Source organism: Carassius gibelio, chromosome A20 (assembly GCF_023724105.1).
Source record: "Carassius gibelio isolate Cgi1373 ecotype wild population from Czech Republic chromosome A20, carGib1.2-hapl.c, whole genome shotgun sequence".
NCBI lineage: Eukaryota > Metazoa > Chordata > Actinopteri > Cypriniformes > Cyprinidae > Carassius > Carassius gibelio.
In genome coordinates this window covers 27,785,889-27,803,057 of record NC_068390.1, presented here as the reverse complement: position 1 = coordinate 27,803,057, position 17,169 = coordinate 27,785,889, and the positions used below count along the sequence as shown (strand labels likewise).

The 17,169-nt window shown below is 37.6% G+C and overlaps 1 protein-coding gene across 1 annotated transcript; it reads right to left on the bottom strand.

The window, feature by feature from the left end:
- Nucleotides 1–2,488: 2,488 nt before the first annotated feature.
- LOC127938968 (pre-mRNA-processing factor 17-like) lies at nt 2,489–16,786 on the bottom strand. The gene is made up of 15 exons (XM_052535914.1): nt 16,344–16,786; nt 16,164–16,250; nt 14,244–14,373; nt 14,070–14,156; nt 13,501–13,640; nt 13,317–13,413; nt 13,093–13,232; nt 10,422–10,496; nt 9,977–10,022; nt 9,689–9,790; nt 9,497–9,612; nt 7,796–7,929; nt 5,095–5,171; nt 3,786–3,930; nt 2,489–2,846 (listed from the first exon to the last, which is right to left on the bottom strand). The coding sequence occupies exons 1-15, from the start codon at nt 16,593–16,595 to the stop codon at nt 2,669–2,671; spliced, it is 1,806 nt and encodes a 601-aa protein (XP_052391874.1). The 5' UTR covers nt 16,596–16,786; the 3' UTR covers nt 2,489–2,668.
- Nucleotides 16,787–17,169: the final 383 nt, after the last annotated feature.

Here is a 17,169-nt window from a genome sequence, read left to right as displayed (position 1 = left end):
GGTATATGTGAGGATTTCCAGTCAGGATTTAGACCGTATCATAGTACTGAGACTGCTCTCCTTAGAGTTACAAATGATCTGCTCTTATCATCTGATCGTGGGTGTATCTCTCTATTAGTTTTATTGGATCTTAGTGCTGCGTTTGACACAAATTGACCACAACATTCTTTTGCATAGACTTGAACACTTTGTTGGCATCAGTGGAAGTGCATTAGCATGGTTTAAATCGTACTTATATGACCGCCATCAGTTCATAGCAGTGAATGAAGATGTATCATATCGATCACAAGTGCAGTATGGAGTACCTCAAGGCTCAGTTCTAGGGCCGCTACTCTTCACGCTTTATATGTTACCCTTGGGAGATATCATCAGGAAACATGGTGTTAGCTTTCACTGTTATGCTGATGATACTCAGCTCTATATTTCCTCGCAGCCCGGTGAAACACACCAATTTGAAAAACTAATGGAATGCATAGTCGATATAAAAAACTGGATGACGAGTAATTTCTTACTGCTAGATTCAGAAAAAACAGAGGTGTTAATCATAGGGCCTAAAAACTCTGCTTGTAATAACCTAGAACACTGTCTAAGACTTGATGGATGCTCTGTCAATTCTTCGTCATCAGTTAGGAACCTAGGTGTGCTACTTGATCGCAATCTTTCCTTAGAAAGCCACGTTTCTAGCATTTGTAAAACTGCATTTTTCCATCTCAAAAATATATCTAAATTACGGCCTATGCTCTCAATGTCAAATGCAGAAATGTTAATCCATGCATTTATGACCACAAGGTTAGACTATTGTAATGCTTTATTGGGTGGTTGTTCTGCACGCTTGGTAAACAAACTACAGCTAGTCCAAAATGCAGCAGCAAGAGTTCTTACTAGAACCAGGAAGTATGACCATATTAGCCCGGTCCTGTCCACACTGCACTGGCTCCCTATCAAACACCGTATAGATTTTAAAATATTGCTTATTACTTATAAAGCCCTGAATGGTTTAGCACCTCAGTATTTGAATGAGCTCCTTTTACATTATACTCCTCTTCGTCCGCTACGTTCTCAAAACTCAGGCAATTTGATAATACCTAGAATATCAAAATCAACTGCGGGCGGCAGATCCTTCTCCTATTTGCCGCCTAAACTCTGGAATAACCTACCTAACATTGTTCGGGAGGCAGACACACTCTTGCAGTTTAAATCTAGATTAAAGTACCATCTCTTTAACCTGGCATACACATAACATACTAATATGCTTTTAATATCCAAATCCGTTAAAGGATTTTTAGGCTGCATTAATTAGGTGAACCGGAACCGGAAACACTTCACATAACGTGTACCTTCTACATCATTAGAAGAAAGGCATTTACGCTAATATTAGTCTGTTTCTCTCTTGTTCTGAGGTCACCGTAGACACCAGAGACAGTGACTTTGACCAAAAGCCATTAAAAAGCACTAATGAAGTCTTTCTGCAACTCTTCAGATGTTTCTTTCTTTATCAGATGAGGTTGAGTGGGTTTCGTTCCCGCTGTGAGGACCAGAGGCTCCAGGCTTTAATCGTAGTTTGATTTACTGAAGAATATTTGTACTTACATTAGAAATCTTAGAAATATTACTATTGCAATAATATTACACTGTAAAAAAAAAAAAAAATGTAATGAATAAATATTTAAAAATTAGCATTTATTATTATAATTTAAAACAATACTTTTAAATAATAAGAAGATATCTTTACACAGCCGAGTTAAGGCTGCTCTGTGCCTGCTTAAATTTTGTGCAAAGACATTATTTCACATAAATTTGTGATTTTTTTTATTTATATATTTTTTTTTAATGTGAGACGGTGAAAATTAGAGATAAAATATTAAGCAATGTAATACATTAACATCTATTGTAATGTATTAAAAAATGAGCATACTTATATATACATGCACATATATATTGAGAGAGAGAAAGAGAGAGAGAAAGACAGAGACAGACACAGAGAGAGAGAGAGAGAGAGAGAGGGAGAGAGAGAGAGAGAGAGGGAGGGAGAGAGAGAGAGAGAGAGAGGGAGAGAGAGAGAGAGAGAGAGAGAGAGAGGGAGGGAGAGAGAGAGAGAGAGAGAGAGAGAGAGAGAGCAGAGAGAGATGAGAGAGAGAGAGAGAGAGGAGAGAGAGAGAGAGAGAGGGAGAGGAGAGAGAGAGAGAGAGGGAGAGAGAGAGAGAGAGAGAGAGGGAGAGAGAGAGAAGAGAGAGGGAGAGAGAGAGAGAGAGAGAGAGAGAGAGAGAGAGGGAGGAGAGAGAGAGAGAGAGAGGAGAATATTTTGAGTTAAAATTCAAATGTAGTACTTTACACAGCAATTAAAGTCTTAGGGAGTCAATTTGAGGAGTTCATTCCCTCATTAGAGATGGTAAAGATCCTTCTTTCTGCCTCTAATCACATGCTTTATAGTCATTCATTCTCTGAAAATGAACGGAACAATTCCACCAAAACACAAAGACAGCAGAAATAAACGAGATGCATTTATTATCCTCAAAAAGAGACAAATGTAAGACACTGGAGATACAGATTCATTCATTATAAAACAAGAAGCATGAGCTGCGAGTCTCTGGTGTGTGTGTGTGTGTGTGTGTGTGTGGACTGGATGCCAGCCCATTATTACTCTGCCATCAGTGTTAAAAGCTCAGTCTCAGTCCCAGAGCTTGATCTGTCCGTCCCAGCCGCAGGTGATCACCTTGGACGTCTCGTGAGGATGCCAGAGCGCACTGATGCACACCTTATCATGAGCCTTGATCCGGTGATACAGCTTCGTCGTCTTCCAGTCCCAGATATTCAGCTTCCCGTCAGCGTCGCCGGAAACCACGTAACTGCAGGACAACAATACACTGGTATCATATATATGACTTTTAATGATTCAAAATATAACTCTGTATTCATGCAGTGCTCTGAAAGGGTTCAAAAAAGTGTTTTATTTCCAATCAGAGAAATTATGATTTCAGTGAAAAAGTCGACCAAAAAAGTTTAAATGCAAGAAAAACACAGTAAAAATCTTTTTCATTAAAAGGCATATTTTCCATAAAGATAGAAAAGATAGTATATATATGCTGCTCCGCCAATATAAACATTTTAAATAAAAAAAGTGTAATGATTTAACGTTTTAAAATAAAGACTTCATAAATTAGTACCGTAAATGTATTAAATTCCACTTTTATTTTACAGTAAAATATTAAAAAACAGAATATTTATTTTTTTGTTTTAAATAAAACCAAAATCTCAAGATGGCTTAAAGGTGATTAGCATTAATTATTAAATAAATATATGCACTCCACAAAAAAAAAAAAAAAAAAAAAAAAATAAATACAATAAAAACCCTTAACGGTTTATTGTTTGAAAGGGAAGACTGCATAAATATTAGTATTGTATTTTTACAGTTGTAGTGTAAAACAAAAGTATTTTTATTTTTATTACTATAATATTTTTTCTTAATACTGTAATAATTTCACTGTAAAAATTGCATGCATTTTAAATAAGTTTAATATTTTAGTAATCATAATAATCATTTATATTTATATAAATAAATATATATAAATGTGTGAGTGTGCGTTTTGTTAAAAACAAGCACAACAGGCCTGGAGCATTTATTAAAAATAATCAGCATGTTAAAAAGCAATGTTGAGAAACAAATTAGTCACAATGTGGCTTCATTTCAAAATATTATTCAACATCTGTAACCCGTCTCAAGCCTGTCCTCTAGAGCCCACTGGACCTGAGTGAGAGCAGCTGAATCACACTAATCCGTGCCTCACCTCATGTCCGGAGAGAAGTCCACCTGACAGGCGTATCCCGCCACCATGTGACCCTTGAAGATCTTCTTCTTGTTGAGCCGGAATCTGTTCTGCGCTCCGAAGATCAGGATCTGATTGTCCATGGACTGACACGCCAGCCACTTCCCTAGAGTTAAACACATTCATTATCTTATTACTGCCATAACCCCATCTCCAGCTGTAGATCTTCAAACAATAAACTAATCAAAATAAACTAGACTTAGTGTACGGAGGACTAGAAGAGATTCAAAAAAATTACACTTATTAATTTCAACCATAAAAAAGGAAATAAATCACTTTTTAAACGGACAAATTAAGATATATATAAAACCGTTTATATCATTCAAGTTTTAAAATGTAATTAAATAAAAGCATAACATTAGTAAAGTTTTTGTTGTTATACATATATAAAAACAGTTAAAATTAAATAAAGTATTAAAAAAGTTCTCTAAAATGAAAAACAAAACGGTTTATTGAATTCATACTTAAAAATTTAGTAAGTGTAGTAAATAAATATATAAATAACTATAAACTATAAATAAAATCATATCTATAGTACACTAATATTAAAATAAATGAAAAAATAAATAAATTGCATTTAAAACAGCCAAAGATGTAATTTATCCATTTCTAAATAAAAAAAAAAAAAAAGATTTTACTGTTTAAAATCCACCAAATAAATAATTAAAAACTCAAAAAGGAAAATTAAACCACTTTTTAAAATGGACAGATTAAAAGATATTTAAAGCTATTTAATGCATGATTTAAAATGTACTTCAAATGTGTATAAATAATAAATTAAACTTTTTTTTTAATAAAGAAAAAATAAATAAATTCAATTTGTTTTAAAACCCATTTAATAGAACTATAAATATAGTACAATAATAAATAATAAAAGAAACATTTTAAATTTAAATTAAAAATAAATAAATTCAATTTGTTTTAAAACCCATTTAATAGAACTATAAATATAGTACAATAATAAATAATAAAAGAAACATTTTAAATTACCCTCAAAAAGCCAAATGCTCTTCACTATGGAATCAAAAATATCTTTCGACTCAATTTTAAGCTGCTACTGAACAAGAGTACCATCAGTTAAATATTTCGAGTTAACTGATATATATTTGTGTTGTGGAAGGTGCTGCTTTAATGACTAAACACCGGCTCTTTAAAGAAACTGTGAGCTGAAGGAGAGTAAGAGGTAACCTCTGTGTGGTCATCGGTCAGACGCAGGAGAACGAGGGAGAGGAAGAGAGAGAGAGTCACATGACGTGCACAGGTCACTCACCGTTGGGCGACAGTGTGACCGCAGGCATCGAGTGCATACTGGGCTCAGCGATGTACTTGAAGTCCACAGGAATATCCCTGAAAACACACACAGATCACACTGTATTCACACACACAGATGGAGATTTAACAATGAAAGTATTGATGAGCATGTACTGCTTTTGGAAAAAATATGCCAGTTGATTTGGAAAATTTATTTATTTCATATATATATATATATATATATATATATAAAATGTAATTTATAATAAATTCTAATTTATAATCTTATCTAGTATAATCTATTTTTTTTTAATTTGTAAAAAAAAAAAAGTATTTATGCAAAATAAAAATACACACATTTATAAATTATACTAAATTATATAATTTTTTATAAATTATATATATTTTTAGATTTATAAAAAATTACTTGTCCCTAAACAAAAAATCTGAATCAGTTATTTTTTTAACCACAAAGAAAACCATTTCCTCCATAATGGCCTGTAAGAGTGTATTAAAGCTCCATATAATGCAGAACACACAGAGATCTGCTGCTTCTCTCTCAGTTATGTCTGAGGTTTGTAAGGTAAGCTAAGGTAATTTATTTATAAAGCACAATTAAAAACAACAGGTAGCAGACCAATGTGCTGTACAATTTGAAAACATACAATACTTTACAGATATCTAGCTACTCTCATAAAACAAACAATAAACTTAATCAGCTATTTGATTTAGACAGGAAAACCAGAGAAAAAAGATGAGTTTTTAAGAAAGATTTAAAAGATAGCACTGTGGAGGCAGTTCTAATATGCAAAGGCAGACTATTCCTGAGTTTCGGTGCCAACACAGAAAAATAACGATCACCCCAAAGTTTGCGTCTAGACCTTGGGACAATTAAAATTTTCTGGTCAGAGGACCTAAGTGATCTTGATGGAGAATATATCTGCAATAGATCTGAGAGATAGGATGGTGCCAGACCGTTTAGAGATTTAAAAACAAACAACTAAATGTTAAAATCAATTCTATAGCGGAGAGGCAACCAATGTAAAGAAAATAAAATCGGAGTGATATGGCTCCGCTTCCGAGATCCTGTCAGTAATCTACTGCGGCATTTTGAACAATTTGCAAACGTCTCAAAGTCGACTGATTAATTCCTGCGTACAAAGCATTACAGTAGTCTAAACGTGAGGTCACAAAAGCGTGCATTACTCTCTCTAGATCCTCAAATGACAAAAATGACTTGACTTTTGACAGGGTTCTTAATTGAAAGAAGCTTGATCGCACAACAGCGTTTACTTGTTTGTCAAATTTTATCAAAAATTACCCCCAAGTTTTTCACCATGGATTTACAATAAATAGATAAAGAACCTAGATCAACCCAGGGTGGCTCAGATACATAAGAGGGTGCAAACACAACAATCTCAGTTTTACCTTCGTTTGGATGCAGAAAATTTGCAGCCAGCCAAGTTTTCAAATCATTCAGACATGTTAAAAGAGGCCCTAATGAATGATTATCTTTCTTTTTTACAGGCATATATATCTGTGCATCATCAGCGTAGCAGTGAAATGATATTTTGTGTTTTTGAAAAAATAGCACCAATTGGAAGCATATATAATGAAAACAAAATGGGTCCCAAGATGGACCCTTGAGGTATCCCACATTTAAGACAGACGAGGATGTAAATTCCCCCATGGTAACTGAGAAACTTAAACACGATTTAAACCAATTTAAAACAATGCCCCGCATCCCTACCAACCTCTCTAGCCGTGAGAGAAGAATCTCGTGGTCTGAAATATCAAATGCCGCGCTCAAATCAAGTAACACCAAAACTGCTGCCTTTCCAGAATCTACATTCAATAAAACATCAAGAACTTTTAAAAGTGGAGATTCTGTACTATGATGTTTCCTAAAGCCAGACTGAAATTCTTCAAAAAGCAAAGTTTGTAATCCATTTACGACAGAACGAACATCTCCAAACTAGAGCAGAACATCAGCATAAAATAACTCCCACACCTCAGCGTCTCATTCTCCATTTAATGAACTGAAACTCCACAGAAGGTGAACTCTAGAGATGAGCATACGGCTAGATCTTAATTATATTCTTTGTTCTCTTGTCGTTCTATATTTCAACTAAATTTGTTTCAGTAACATTCAAATCATTTCGGGGAAAAATGTTGATCAGTGAATTTTTAATTCAATTAAAAAACAATAATATACTTTAATCATATTTTGGATGAGTTTAAAATATTTTTAGAATTTCTAATTGTATTTTTAAGTTTTAGTAATTTTGTTTTATAAAAAAAATTGTGTGTGTATATGTACGTACATGTACACACACACAGTATAATAAAAAAAAATTATATATATTATATATATAGACACACACACAAACATATATATTTTTTTTATTATACTACATGAAAATAAAAAAGCTGCCTAGACAATTAGCTGGAAAAAAAAAAAATTTTTATTAACATTTATGAAGAAACAAAAATGTTTTATTAACGGTTTTAATTTCAGTTGTAGTTTCAGTGAACTTTAATAACCCTGACATTGATTTTTTTTTTTTTTTGACTCAAGTTAAACTAAAACGAACAAATCCCTTTTCACTTGGAATCAGAGGATTAAAAGGTAAACCTGCATCTGCTTGAAGTGAACATAATTCTGGTTATTTCTCTCTGAGCTCTGAGTGTGTTCTGGTGCATCGCTGTGTGTTCCTCACCACTCCCAGACGCGCAGACTCTTGTCGTCCGAGGTGCTGACGAAGCGCCGGTTCTCGTCCACGAAAGTGATGGTGTTGACCGCACCGAGGTGTCTGTCGTACTCCTGAACCACCTCACCGGAGCGGATGTCCCACTGCACACACACACACACACACACACACGTTTGTTTTTGTGTAAAGTGTGTTCATCCCATAGGTGTAATGGTTTTTATTCTGTAGAAACTGTATATTCTATGGCCCTTCACCAACCCTACACCTAACCCTAACCCTCACAGGAAACTTTGTGCATTTTTACTTTCTCAAAAAAACTCATTCTGTATGATTTATAAGTGTTTTGCCTGTGTCATACCCATGACATTATACTTTACAGTTGTGTCCTGATATGACACAAAAACAAAAGCACACTCACACACACACACACACACACCACCACCACCACCACCAGAAACCTAGCACTTTCCCAACTCATCTCAAATAACTTAATTTATAATAATCTAATTTTAGTGGTCTAAACAAACTACTAAAATACTAAAACAGGAATAACATTTTATAGAAATTATAAAAAAACATTTATAAATTGATAAAAATGGAAAAATGCACAACACATACACATACACAAATGACTAAAACTTTAAAATTATGTAGAATTAAGAAAATAATTAAAACAAATAAATTGATAAAAAGTAAAATAAAAATACCAATTATACAGATGTTTAAATTCATACGATTTATAAAAACACACAAGTAAATGACTAAAAGTGGAAAATTAATAAAAAAAAAAAATCGAAATCACTACAATTTACATAACTGAAAACTTGGATATTAAAACTAATTAAAAATCATAAAAATGTACCACTGAATCACGAAAACAAAAATGTATACATTAAACAAAAATCTGCATGTGATAAAAATAAACAACTAAATAACTGTATAATAAAATGAATAAAAAAAATTAAAATGTCAAAAACTACACCTAAATGACTAAAACTAAAAATAAAATATAAAAATTCTAAAGACATTTTAAAAAACAAAAAAAAATGAAATATATAGACATTTAGAAATAGGCATTAAAACACAACTAATTTACTAAAACTAAAATAAAAATAAATACAACATATAGAAAATTTAAATTATTAAAGTGTCAAAATATATAACTAAATTATTAAAACTAAAATAAAATTGTATATAATGTATGTAGACATTTAAAATATGAATTAAAAAAAGTCATAGAATTTACAACTACATTTCTAAAACGTAAAATGATATACACATAAAAAGAAAACAAAATGGCAAAAACACAACGACATTATTACACCTTGAAATGGAATTGAAAACCTGAATTATAAAAATGAAAACTAATTGAAAATATTAATTAAAGCTTAAATACTAAACGCGTCTTGGAACAGATGACCCATCACATATTGTCGCTCGATTAGCTCACATCACATCAAAACCTGCAGATTATTAGCATTGTTATGCTTTAGTCTCAAATTATTAATGTTAATAACATCAGCATTTCATGACCATGAGTATAGTGTGTGCAAAAGCATATAGACTTCAACTTCTGTACGGTCTCATCTCTAATCAGCACATCATTCGAAATTAAAATCAAGACATTATTCTTACCCAATGCTCCAATCAAACTGCTTTAAGTATTTCAACACAAAGTGACCATGAGCTGAATATGACTGGGTTTTGTACCTGGACGATCTTCTTGTCGGACATCCCGGCTACAAACAGCTGTTGTTTGTCCTCGTCCGGGTTGAACTTGACGCAGTAGGGAACCTTCCTGTTGGTGAAGCGTGAGATGCACTGACCTGAGGAGCAGAGGAGACTCTTTAGTGCTGATCATCAACACCACGAACACAATCTGTGTCTGAGTGAAGCTCTCACCCGTCTCCGAGTCCCAGAGCTTCAGATATCTGTCGTAGCCGGCGCTCAGGAACTGTGTGCCAGTGTTGTTGAAGCACACGTCACGCACGGCTTTACTGTGACCTACACAGACACCAGACATCGGTCAGATCCACACTCACACTGTGTCTCAAACAAGTTTCTTATGCACAATAACGCTGCATTGATTTGATCAAAACACTGTCAAAACTGAAATATTGTTATGTTTTTAAAGTACTATTGAACTCTTTCATGCACGTTTTAAAGATATAAAGTGTTATAAAGACTCACCGATGAACGTGCGCACACATCTTCTGTCATTATAAACCTCCCACAGCTACAGCAGAAGACCAGAACAACATCAGCACACACACAAACAGCAGCACATGCACCTTTAGACATTTTTTTTATTTTTTTTATTAAAATGCATATGAACAAATGTAAAAAAAAAATTTGATGCTGCAACTGCTCACTGTTTATTTTAAGGTTTTCATGATTCATTTTATTTTTAATTTAAACAGTCCTCATCAGCTGTTTTTTTTATATTAAGTAATATTATTATTATAACTATTATTACACAAAAATTATACAAGAATTAAAACAGAGTAAAACAATAATATTATTATCAAAAGACTATTTTAAATTCTTTTATTTTTGTATAATAATTATATCAATATTATATATTTATATTAATCATATTAGATTAATAGACAGAGCGACTCGAAGCAGATCTCACCTTGATCTTACAGTCCATGGAGCAGGAGAGCAGGAGATGAGCAGACAGCGGGAACAGACGGATGGCGCTGACCCCCTGCAGACAGGACACATTCATAATTATCCCGAATCAAAGCAGCTTACATCTTTTTTTTCCAGTGCATCCATGACATTTACATTAAATAGTTCAACAACATCCCAGGATAAAACACTTCTGATTAAATCATCAACATTCACAAACCACTCTTATTTTTAACTGATGGTGAGCGCAAGTGTGACGGTGTGCGCGAGTGTTTGCGAGTGTGACTGTGTGTGCGATTGTGACGTGTGCGCGAGTGTGACCGTGTGCGCGAGTCTGTGAGATTGTGACCGTGTGCGCGAGTCTGTGCGATTGTGACCGTGTGCGCGAGTCTGTGCGATTGTGACGTGTGCGCGAGTGTGACCGTGTGCGCGAGTCTGTGCGATTGTGACGTGTGCGCGAGTGTGACCGTGTGCGCGAGTCTGTGCGATTGTGACCGTGTGCGCGAGTGTGTGCGATTGTGACCGTGTGCGCAAATGTGACGTGTGTGCGATTGTGACCGTGTGCGCAAGTGTGACGTGTGCGCGAGTGTTTGCGAGTGTGACCGTGTGTGCGATTGTGACGTGTGCGCGAGTGTGACGAATGCGCAAGTGTGACCTTGTGCGCAAGTCTGTGCGATTGTGACCGTGTGCGCGAGTGTGTGCGATTGTGACCGTGTGCGCAAATGTGACGTGTGTGCGATTGTGACCGTGTGCGCAAGTGTGACGTGTGCGCGAGTGTTTGCGAGTGTGACCGTGTGTGCGATTGTGACGTGTGCGCGAGTGTGACGAATGCGCAAGTGTGACCTTGTGCGCGAGTCTGTGCGATTGTGACCGTGTGCGCGAGTGTGTGCGATTGTGACCGTGTGCGCAAATGTGACGTGTGTGCGAGTGTTTGCGAGTGTGACCGTGTGTGCGATTGTGACCGTGTGTGCGAGTGTGTGCGATTGTGACCGTGTGCGCAAGTGTGACGTGTGCGCGAGTGTTTGCGAGTGTGACCGTGTGTGCGATTGTGACGTGTGCGCGAGTGTGACGAATGCGCAAGTGTGACCTTGTGCGCGAGTCTGTGCGATTGTGACGTTGTGCGCGAGTGTGTGCGATTGTGACCATGTGCGCAAGTGTGACTGTGTGTGCAAGTGTACGGAGTGTTTGCGAGTGTCACTTTGTGTGCGATTGTGACCGTGTGCGCGAGTGTGACCGTATGCACGAGTGTTTGCAAGTGTGACTGTGTGTACGAGTGTGACCGTGTGCGCGAGTGTGACCGTATGCGTGAGTGTGACCGTATGCGTGAGTGTGACCGTGTGCGCGATTGTGACCGTGTGAGCAAGTGTGAACGTGTGCGCGAGTGTGACCGTGTGCGCGAGTGTGTGCGATTGTGACCGTGTGAGCAAGTGTGAACGTGTGCGCGAGTGTTTGCGAGTGTGACTGTGTGTGCGCGATTGTGACTTGTGCGTGAGTGTGACGTGTGCGCAAGTGTGACTGTGTGTGTGCGATTGTGACCATGTGCGCGAGTGTATGCGATTGTGACCGTGTGCGCGAGTGTGTGCGATTGTGACCGTGTGCGCGAGTGTGACTTGTGCGCGAGTGTGCCGTGTGCGCAAGTGTGACCATGTGCGCAAGTGTGACCGTGTGCGATTGTGACCGTGTGCGCGAGTGTGACCATGTGCGCGAGTGTGTGCGATTGTGACCGTGTGCGCAAGTGTGACATGTGTGCGATTGTGACCATGTGCGGAAGTGTGGCGTGTGCGCGATTGTGACCGTGTGCGCGAGTGTTTGCGAGTGTGACCGTGTGTGCGATTGTGACGTGTGCACGAGTGTGACGTGTGCGCAAGTGTGACCTTGTGCGCGATTGTGTGCGAGTGTGAAAGTGTGTGCGAGTGTGAAAGTGTGAGCGAGTGTGACCGTGTGCGTGTGACCTTGTGTGCGAGTGTGACCTTGTGTGCGCGAGTGTGACCTTGTGTGCGCGAGTGTGACCTTGTGTGCGCGAGTGTGACCTTGTGTGCGCGAGTGTGACCTTGTGTGCGCGAGTGTGACCTTGTGTGCGCGAGTGTGACCTTGTGTGCGCGAGTGTGACCTTGTGTGCGCGAGTGTGACCTTGTGTGCGCGAGTGTGACCTTGTGTGCGCGAGTGTGACCTTGTGTGCGCGAGTGTGACCTTGTGTGCGCGAGTGTGACCTTGTGTGCGCGAGTGTGACCTTGTGTGCGCGAGTGTGACCTTGTGTGCGCGAGTGTGACCTTGTGTGCGCGAGTGTGACCTTGTGTGCGCGAGTGTGACCTTGTGTGCGCGAGTGTGACCTTGTGTGCGCGAGTGTGACCGTGTGCGCGAGTGTGACCGTGTGCGCGAGTGTGACCGTGTGTGTGACCGTGTCAGCAAGCGTGTGCGTGACTCTGTGAGCGTGTGTGTGTGTGAGACTGTGTGAGCGTGTGTGTGTGTGTGTGTGTTAGACTAAGTAAAAATGCACAAAGTTTCCTGTGAGGGTTAGGGTTAGGTGTAGGGTTGGTGTAGGCCCATAGAATATACAGTTTCTACAGAGATCAACCTATTTTTCACGAAAACAAACGTGTGTGTGTGTTTCATCATTTCATTTAGATTACTAATATTTAATTCAACCATTAAAACAGAATCCAGTAAACTACCTTGGTGTGTCCGGTCCAGACGTGCAGCTGTTTCTTGGGAAGGTAGCATTTGTCCGGGACGTCTGCTGAGCGCAGGTTGATGCCCACGTCCTGAGGAACGTGCAGGTAAGAGCGGCCCTGGTAATCGTACGCATCTTTGACTGTAATGAAGGAGAGACAGTGGTTCAGCAGCAGATCCAAGACTTGTTTAGCTGCACGTTTGTGTGTGTGTGTGTGTGTGTCACCGTGCAGTATGGTCTTCTCCTCCGCTGGAGCCTCTTCTTCATTCTTGCCTCGCTTCTGTCTCTTGGCTAGGATCTCGTCCAGCTCTTTCTTCTCATCCTGTCACATCGAAACAGGATTAAGAAAACGATTAGTTTCTTAATACACAGGTTAAGTGAGTGAAACTGAAGGCTTTGAATGTCTCACCTCGGAGGGTTTGGCCACGTCTCTCTCATCCTGGTATTTGGCCCAGGGTCCGAGGAAGCTCTCGATGTCTGATGCGTCTCCTCCTTTCACCTTCTTCCTCTTCTCGGACTTCTTCACTCCCGTCTCAAACGCCATCAGCCCTAGAGGAGGAACAATAACAAAACTGTTCCTGATGATATGCATACAACAAACACTTTTACAGGGATGCAAACCAATCACGGTGTGAAAAAGGTGACTGTTAGCTATGACTTTAAAAACCCTTTATTATGATTTTGTTAACTTTTGATGACATGAAAAAAGAGAGTCTCCTGGTGTAAAACGACTTGTAAGATGTAATTATTATAATGCATTATAACATGATCCTTCAGGAATCATTTTAATATGCTGATTCGCTGCTCAAAAAAACAATTAATTATTATTGTTGTGTTGAAAACAGCGGAGTATAATTTTTTCAGGTTTCTTTGATGAATAGAAAGTTCAGAACAACAGAATTGATCTGAAATACAAATGATACATTATTGAAGGCAAACATGATGGAAGTGAAAGAAGAGATGCTGAACGAATCAGACCTTTGTTCTTCTCTGCTTCCTCCACGGCTCCGATGTAGCTGCTGGACGAGACCTGACTGGTGTCCACAGACGGGTCCAGAGCGTATCCTGATCAACACACACATCTGATGTTACACAAACATGTTCTGCGTCTGATTCGAGAAGAGAAGAGAGAGAGTGAGGTGTATCTCTCACCGAAGGTGGAGAACGTTCTCCTCTGCTGCTCAAACATGAAGTCGTTGACGTGAGCAGGTTCGGCGTAACCGGACAGCATGTTTCTCGGAGCGGACATCTGCTTCGATCGGAATGGGTTTGATGGTCCAAACTGGAATGAGACAAGAGAACTGATATAAACTAGATATAAAAGGGTTTTACAAAACAAAAAAAAGTTTTACGTTAAAGGTTAAGCCTAGCCTGAAAATCTAAAGTAGTTGTAAAAGCTTGACAAGTTTTAATCAGTTTGAATAGAATTTATATATATAGCATGAGCTAGCGCATTGCTATGTTTTAACTTGTTGGTAACACGTTGGTAGAATGGTGTTAACATGATTAGCATGCTGCTACCACGTTTTTATGATTTTAACATTGCTTTTGGCATGATTAGCATGTTTTAGCACTATTAGCATGTTGCTAACATGTTGTTGGCATTATTTGCAGGTTTCTAGCATGTTGCTAACATTTTACTAGCATGATTGGCTTGTTGCAAGCATGATTTAATGCATTGCTAGCATGTTTTAACACATTTATAACAATACTAGCACGTTCGCAAGCATGAATAAGTACATTGATAGCATGTTTTATCTCTTTGCTAACATGATTTGCATGTTTCTAACATGAACAGCATGTCGTTAGCATGTTCCTGACATGCATGTAACATAATTAGCACGCTTTTAACAGGTTTCTAGCATGATTAGCGAGTTAGTAGCATGTTTCTGGCATGATTAACATGTCATTTGGCATATTGCTAACATGTTTCTAACATGATTTTCATGTTGCTAGCATTTTACTAGCATGATTTGCATGTTGCAAGCATGATTTACCACACTGCAAGTATATTTTAGCATCATTTAATGCATTGCTAACATGTTTTAACACAATGATAGCAATATTTCTACATTGCTAGCATTAATTAGTACATTGATAGCAAGCCTGAAGGTGCGTACCAAATCGTGTACTAATGCTTTTACACTGAAAATTAAAAAAAGAAAAGGTGCACTATAAACACCCAGAAGAAACTCTTAAATAACCAAAAAAAAAATGTTGCAGCTTCAATTACGTACAGAAGGGGGAGGAGCTATCAGACTGACTATGAATGACACAATAACCTTATATTATAGTTTATACACTACATGATTGAGTGCACGAGAAGCCCTGAAATTTGGTTGCATATGCTCCAATAATTGAATCTGTGTGACCTCAAAAGATATTTGGGAGCGTATGTGCGAGTGCATATAATTGTTGTTGTGCGACAGGTTTTCATTTCTCTAAAAACACTCAGTTATGTGCCTTCAGTGTGCTGATACAGTGACCGTGTGCCATTCTATTAAATTACATAACTTCATCTTTACATTCTTAACTTTTATTCAAGATATGGGGACTTTATATAATTTCATATAGTTTACATCACACAAAGAGTGCCATTTTTCCCTCAAAAATTAGCATGATCACAAATGTTAAGTCTAAAATAGATAGATAACGTTAGATGGATAGATACATAGATAGATAGATAGATAAGAAATATTAGGTAGAACAGAAGCTTAAATGAGTCTAACGGAAACAGTACATAGATGGGAAGCTTGATTGAGTCTCAAGGAATTCTGGGAGTCAAAATTTTGACAGTTGGAGTTTGAATATTCTTGGCTCATCTGAACATTCCGCCAATGTAAATCTATGGGATTTTTATGATGTTTGATCTTCATTTTTAGGAAAACTGTGAGTCCTATCAGCCTGAAAAGAGCAAGCAACACGAGTCATAACAGTCTGAAGATGTAGCTTAAAAACTCAAGGAGGAGTAGCGCTCAGAAATAATCAGAAGAGGAAGCTTAAATAGAAGTTCAGTAGATTGTCTTTCTCAAGACGCCCATATCAATAACTGAAGAGCACAATATGCATCACCTCTGGAGCAAACATGGTTTCATACGAAGGGTTGTAAGTGACTTCTTTGAGCGCTGGATCCAGATGAACCCCGGTCTCAACATCTTCCTGAAGAAGACAAACAGAAAACGCGTTTACTAACGTAACTTACTGTACTGAAGTGTTCTGATGTTTGATGCGAGCGGCGCGTTTCTTGTTTACCTTCACGGCGACTTCAGGCGCGGGATTCAGAGCGGCTAGCGCCGTTAGAGTGCCGGGTTTTAACGGCTGAAGATGGGATACCGCGTCTGGATCAACCGTCTGTGGTCCGTTACCGGATTCGGACTCGTTTTCCGAATCTGAGTCGCTGCAGTAAGAAACGAGGGAACTCGCGACCGCCGCCATCTTGAATGTTGTGGCTCTTTCGTCAGCGGGGTCCTCAGAGATGAATGCTGTTCGTAAATTAAATTGCATTCTTAAAATAGATATTATAAAACATATTCATAATTTAAATAGGTATAAAACATGGAGATTGTTTTATATGTCTGAAAGTGTATGTCAAGGGAGAGCAAATGTTGTAGTGAAGTAATTCGAAGTTTTTATCTTTCAGGAAGCGTCCTGAGAGGAAACCGCTCACAAGAGCGCGCATTGCGACGTTAACGCGCATTCTAATTTGCGCGTACCCCACGTTTTATTTTATTTTCTCTAGGATAAACTGAAACTATATATATATATATATATATATATATATATATATATATATATATATATATATATATATATATATATATATATATATAGCTTAACCTTTACTAAAATAATTTAATCTTTAATGAAAACGAAAAAAATATGCACAGGAAATTTAAATAACTTATTTAAAAATAATCTTTTGCAATAAATTGCAGTTTAAAATAATGTTTTTCTGTTTTAATATAGTTTTAAATCTAATTTATTTCAGTGATGATGAGCAGCTGTTTGTCACATAATCATCAGAAATCAGTCTAATAGATAAAAGTGATAATAAAGACTTGCATTGCTAGAAAATATT

Bases quoted from the DNA above. Each gene is read 5' to 3' on its own strand.
- LOC127938968 (XM_052535914.1), bottom strand. From the start codon at position 16,595: ATGCAATTTAATTTACGAACAGCATTCATCTCTGAGGACCCCGCTGAC. The intron at 10,023-10,421 runs GTGAGATCTGCT...CTTCTGCTGTAG, and splicing joins CCATGGACTGTAAGATCAAG to CTGTGGGAGGTTTATAATGA. The intron at 9,791-9,976 runs GTGAGTCTTTAT...GTGTCTGTGTAG, and splicing joins ATGTGTGCGCACGTTCATCG to GTCACAGTAAAGCCGTGCGT.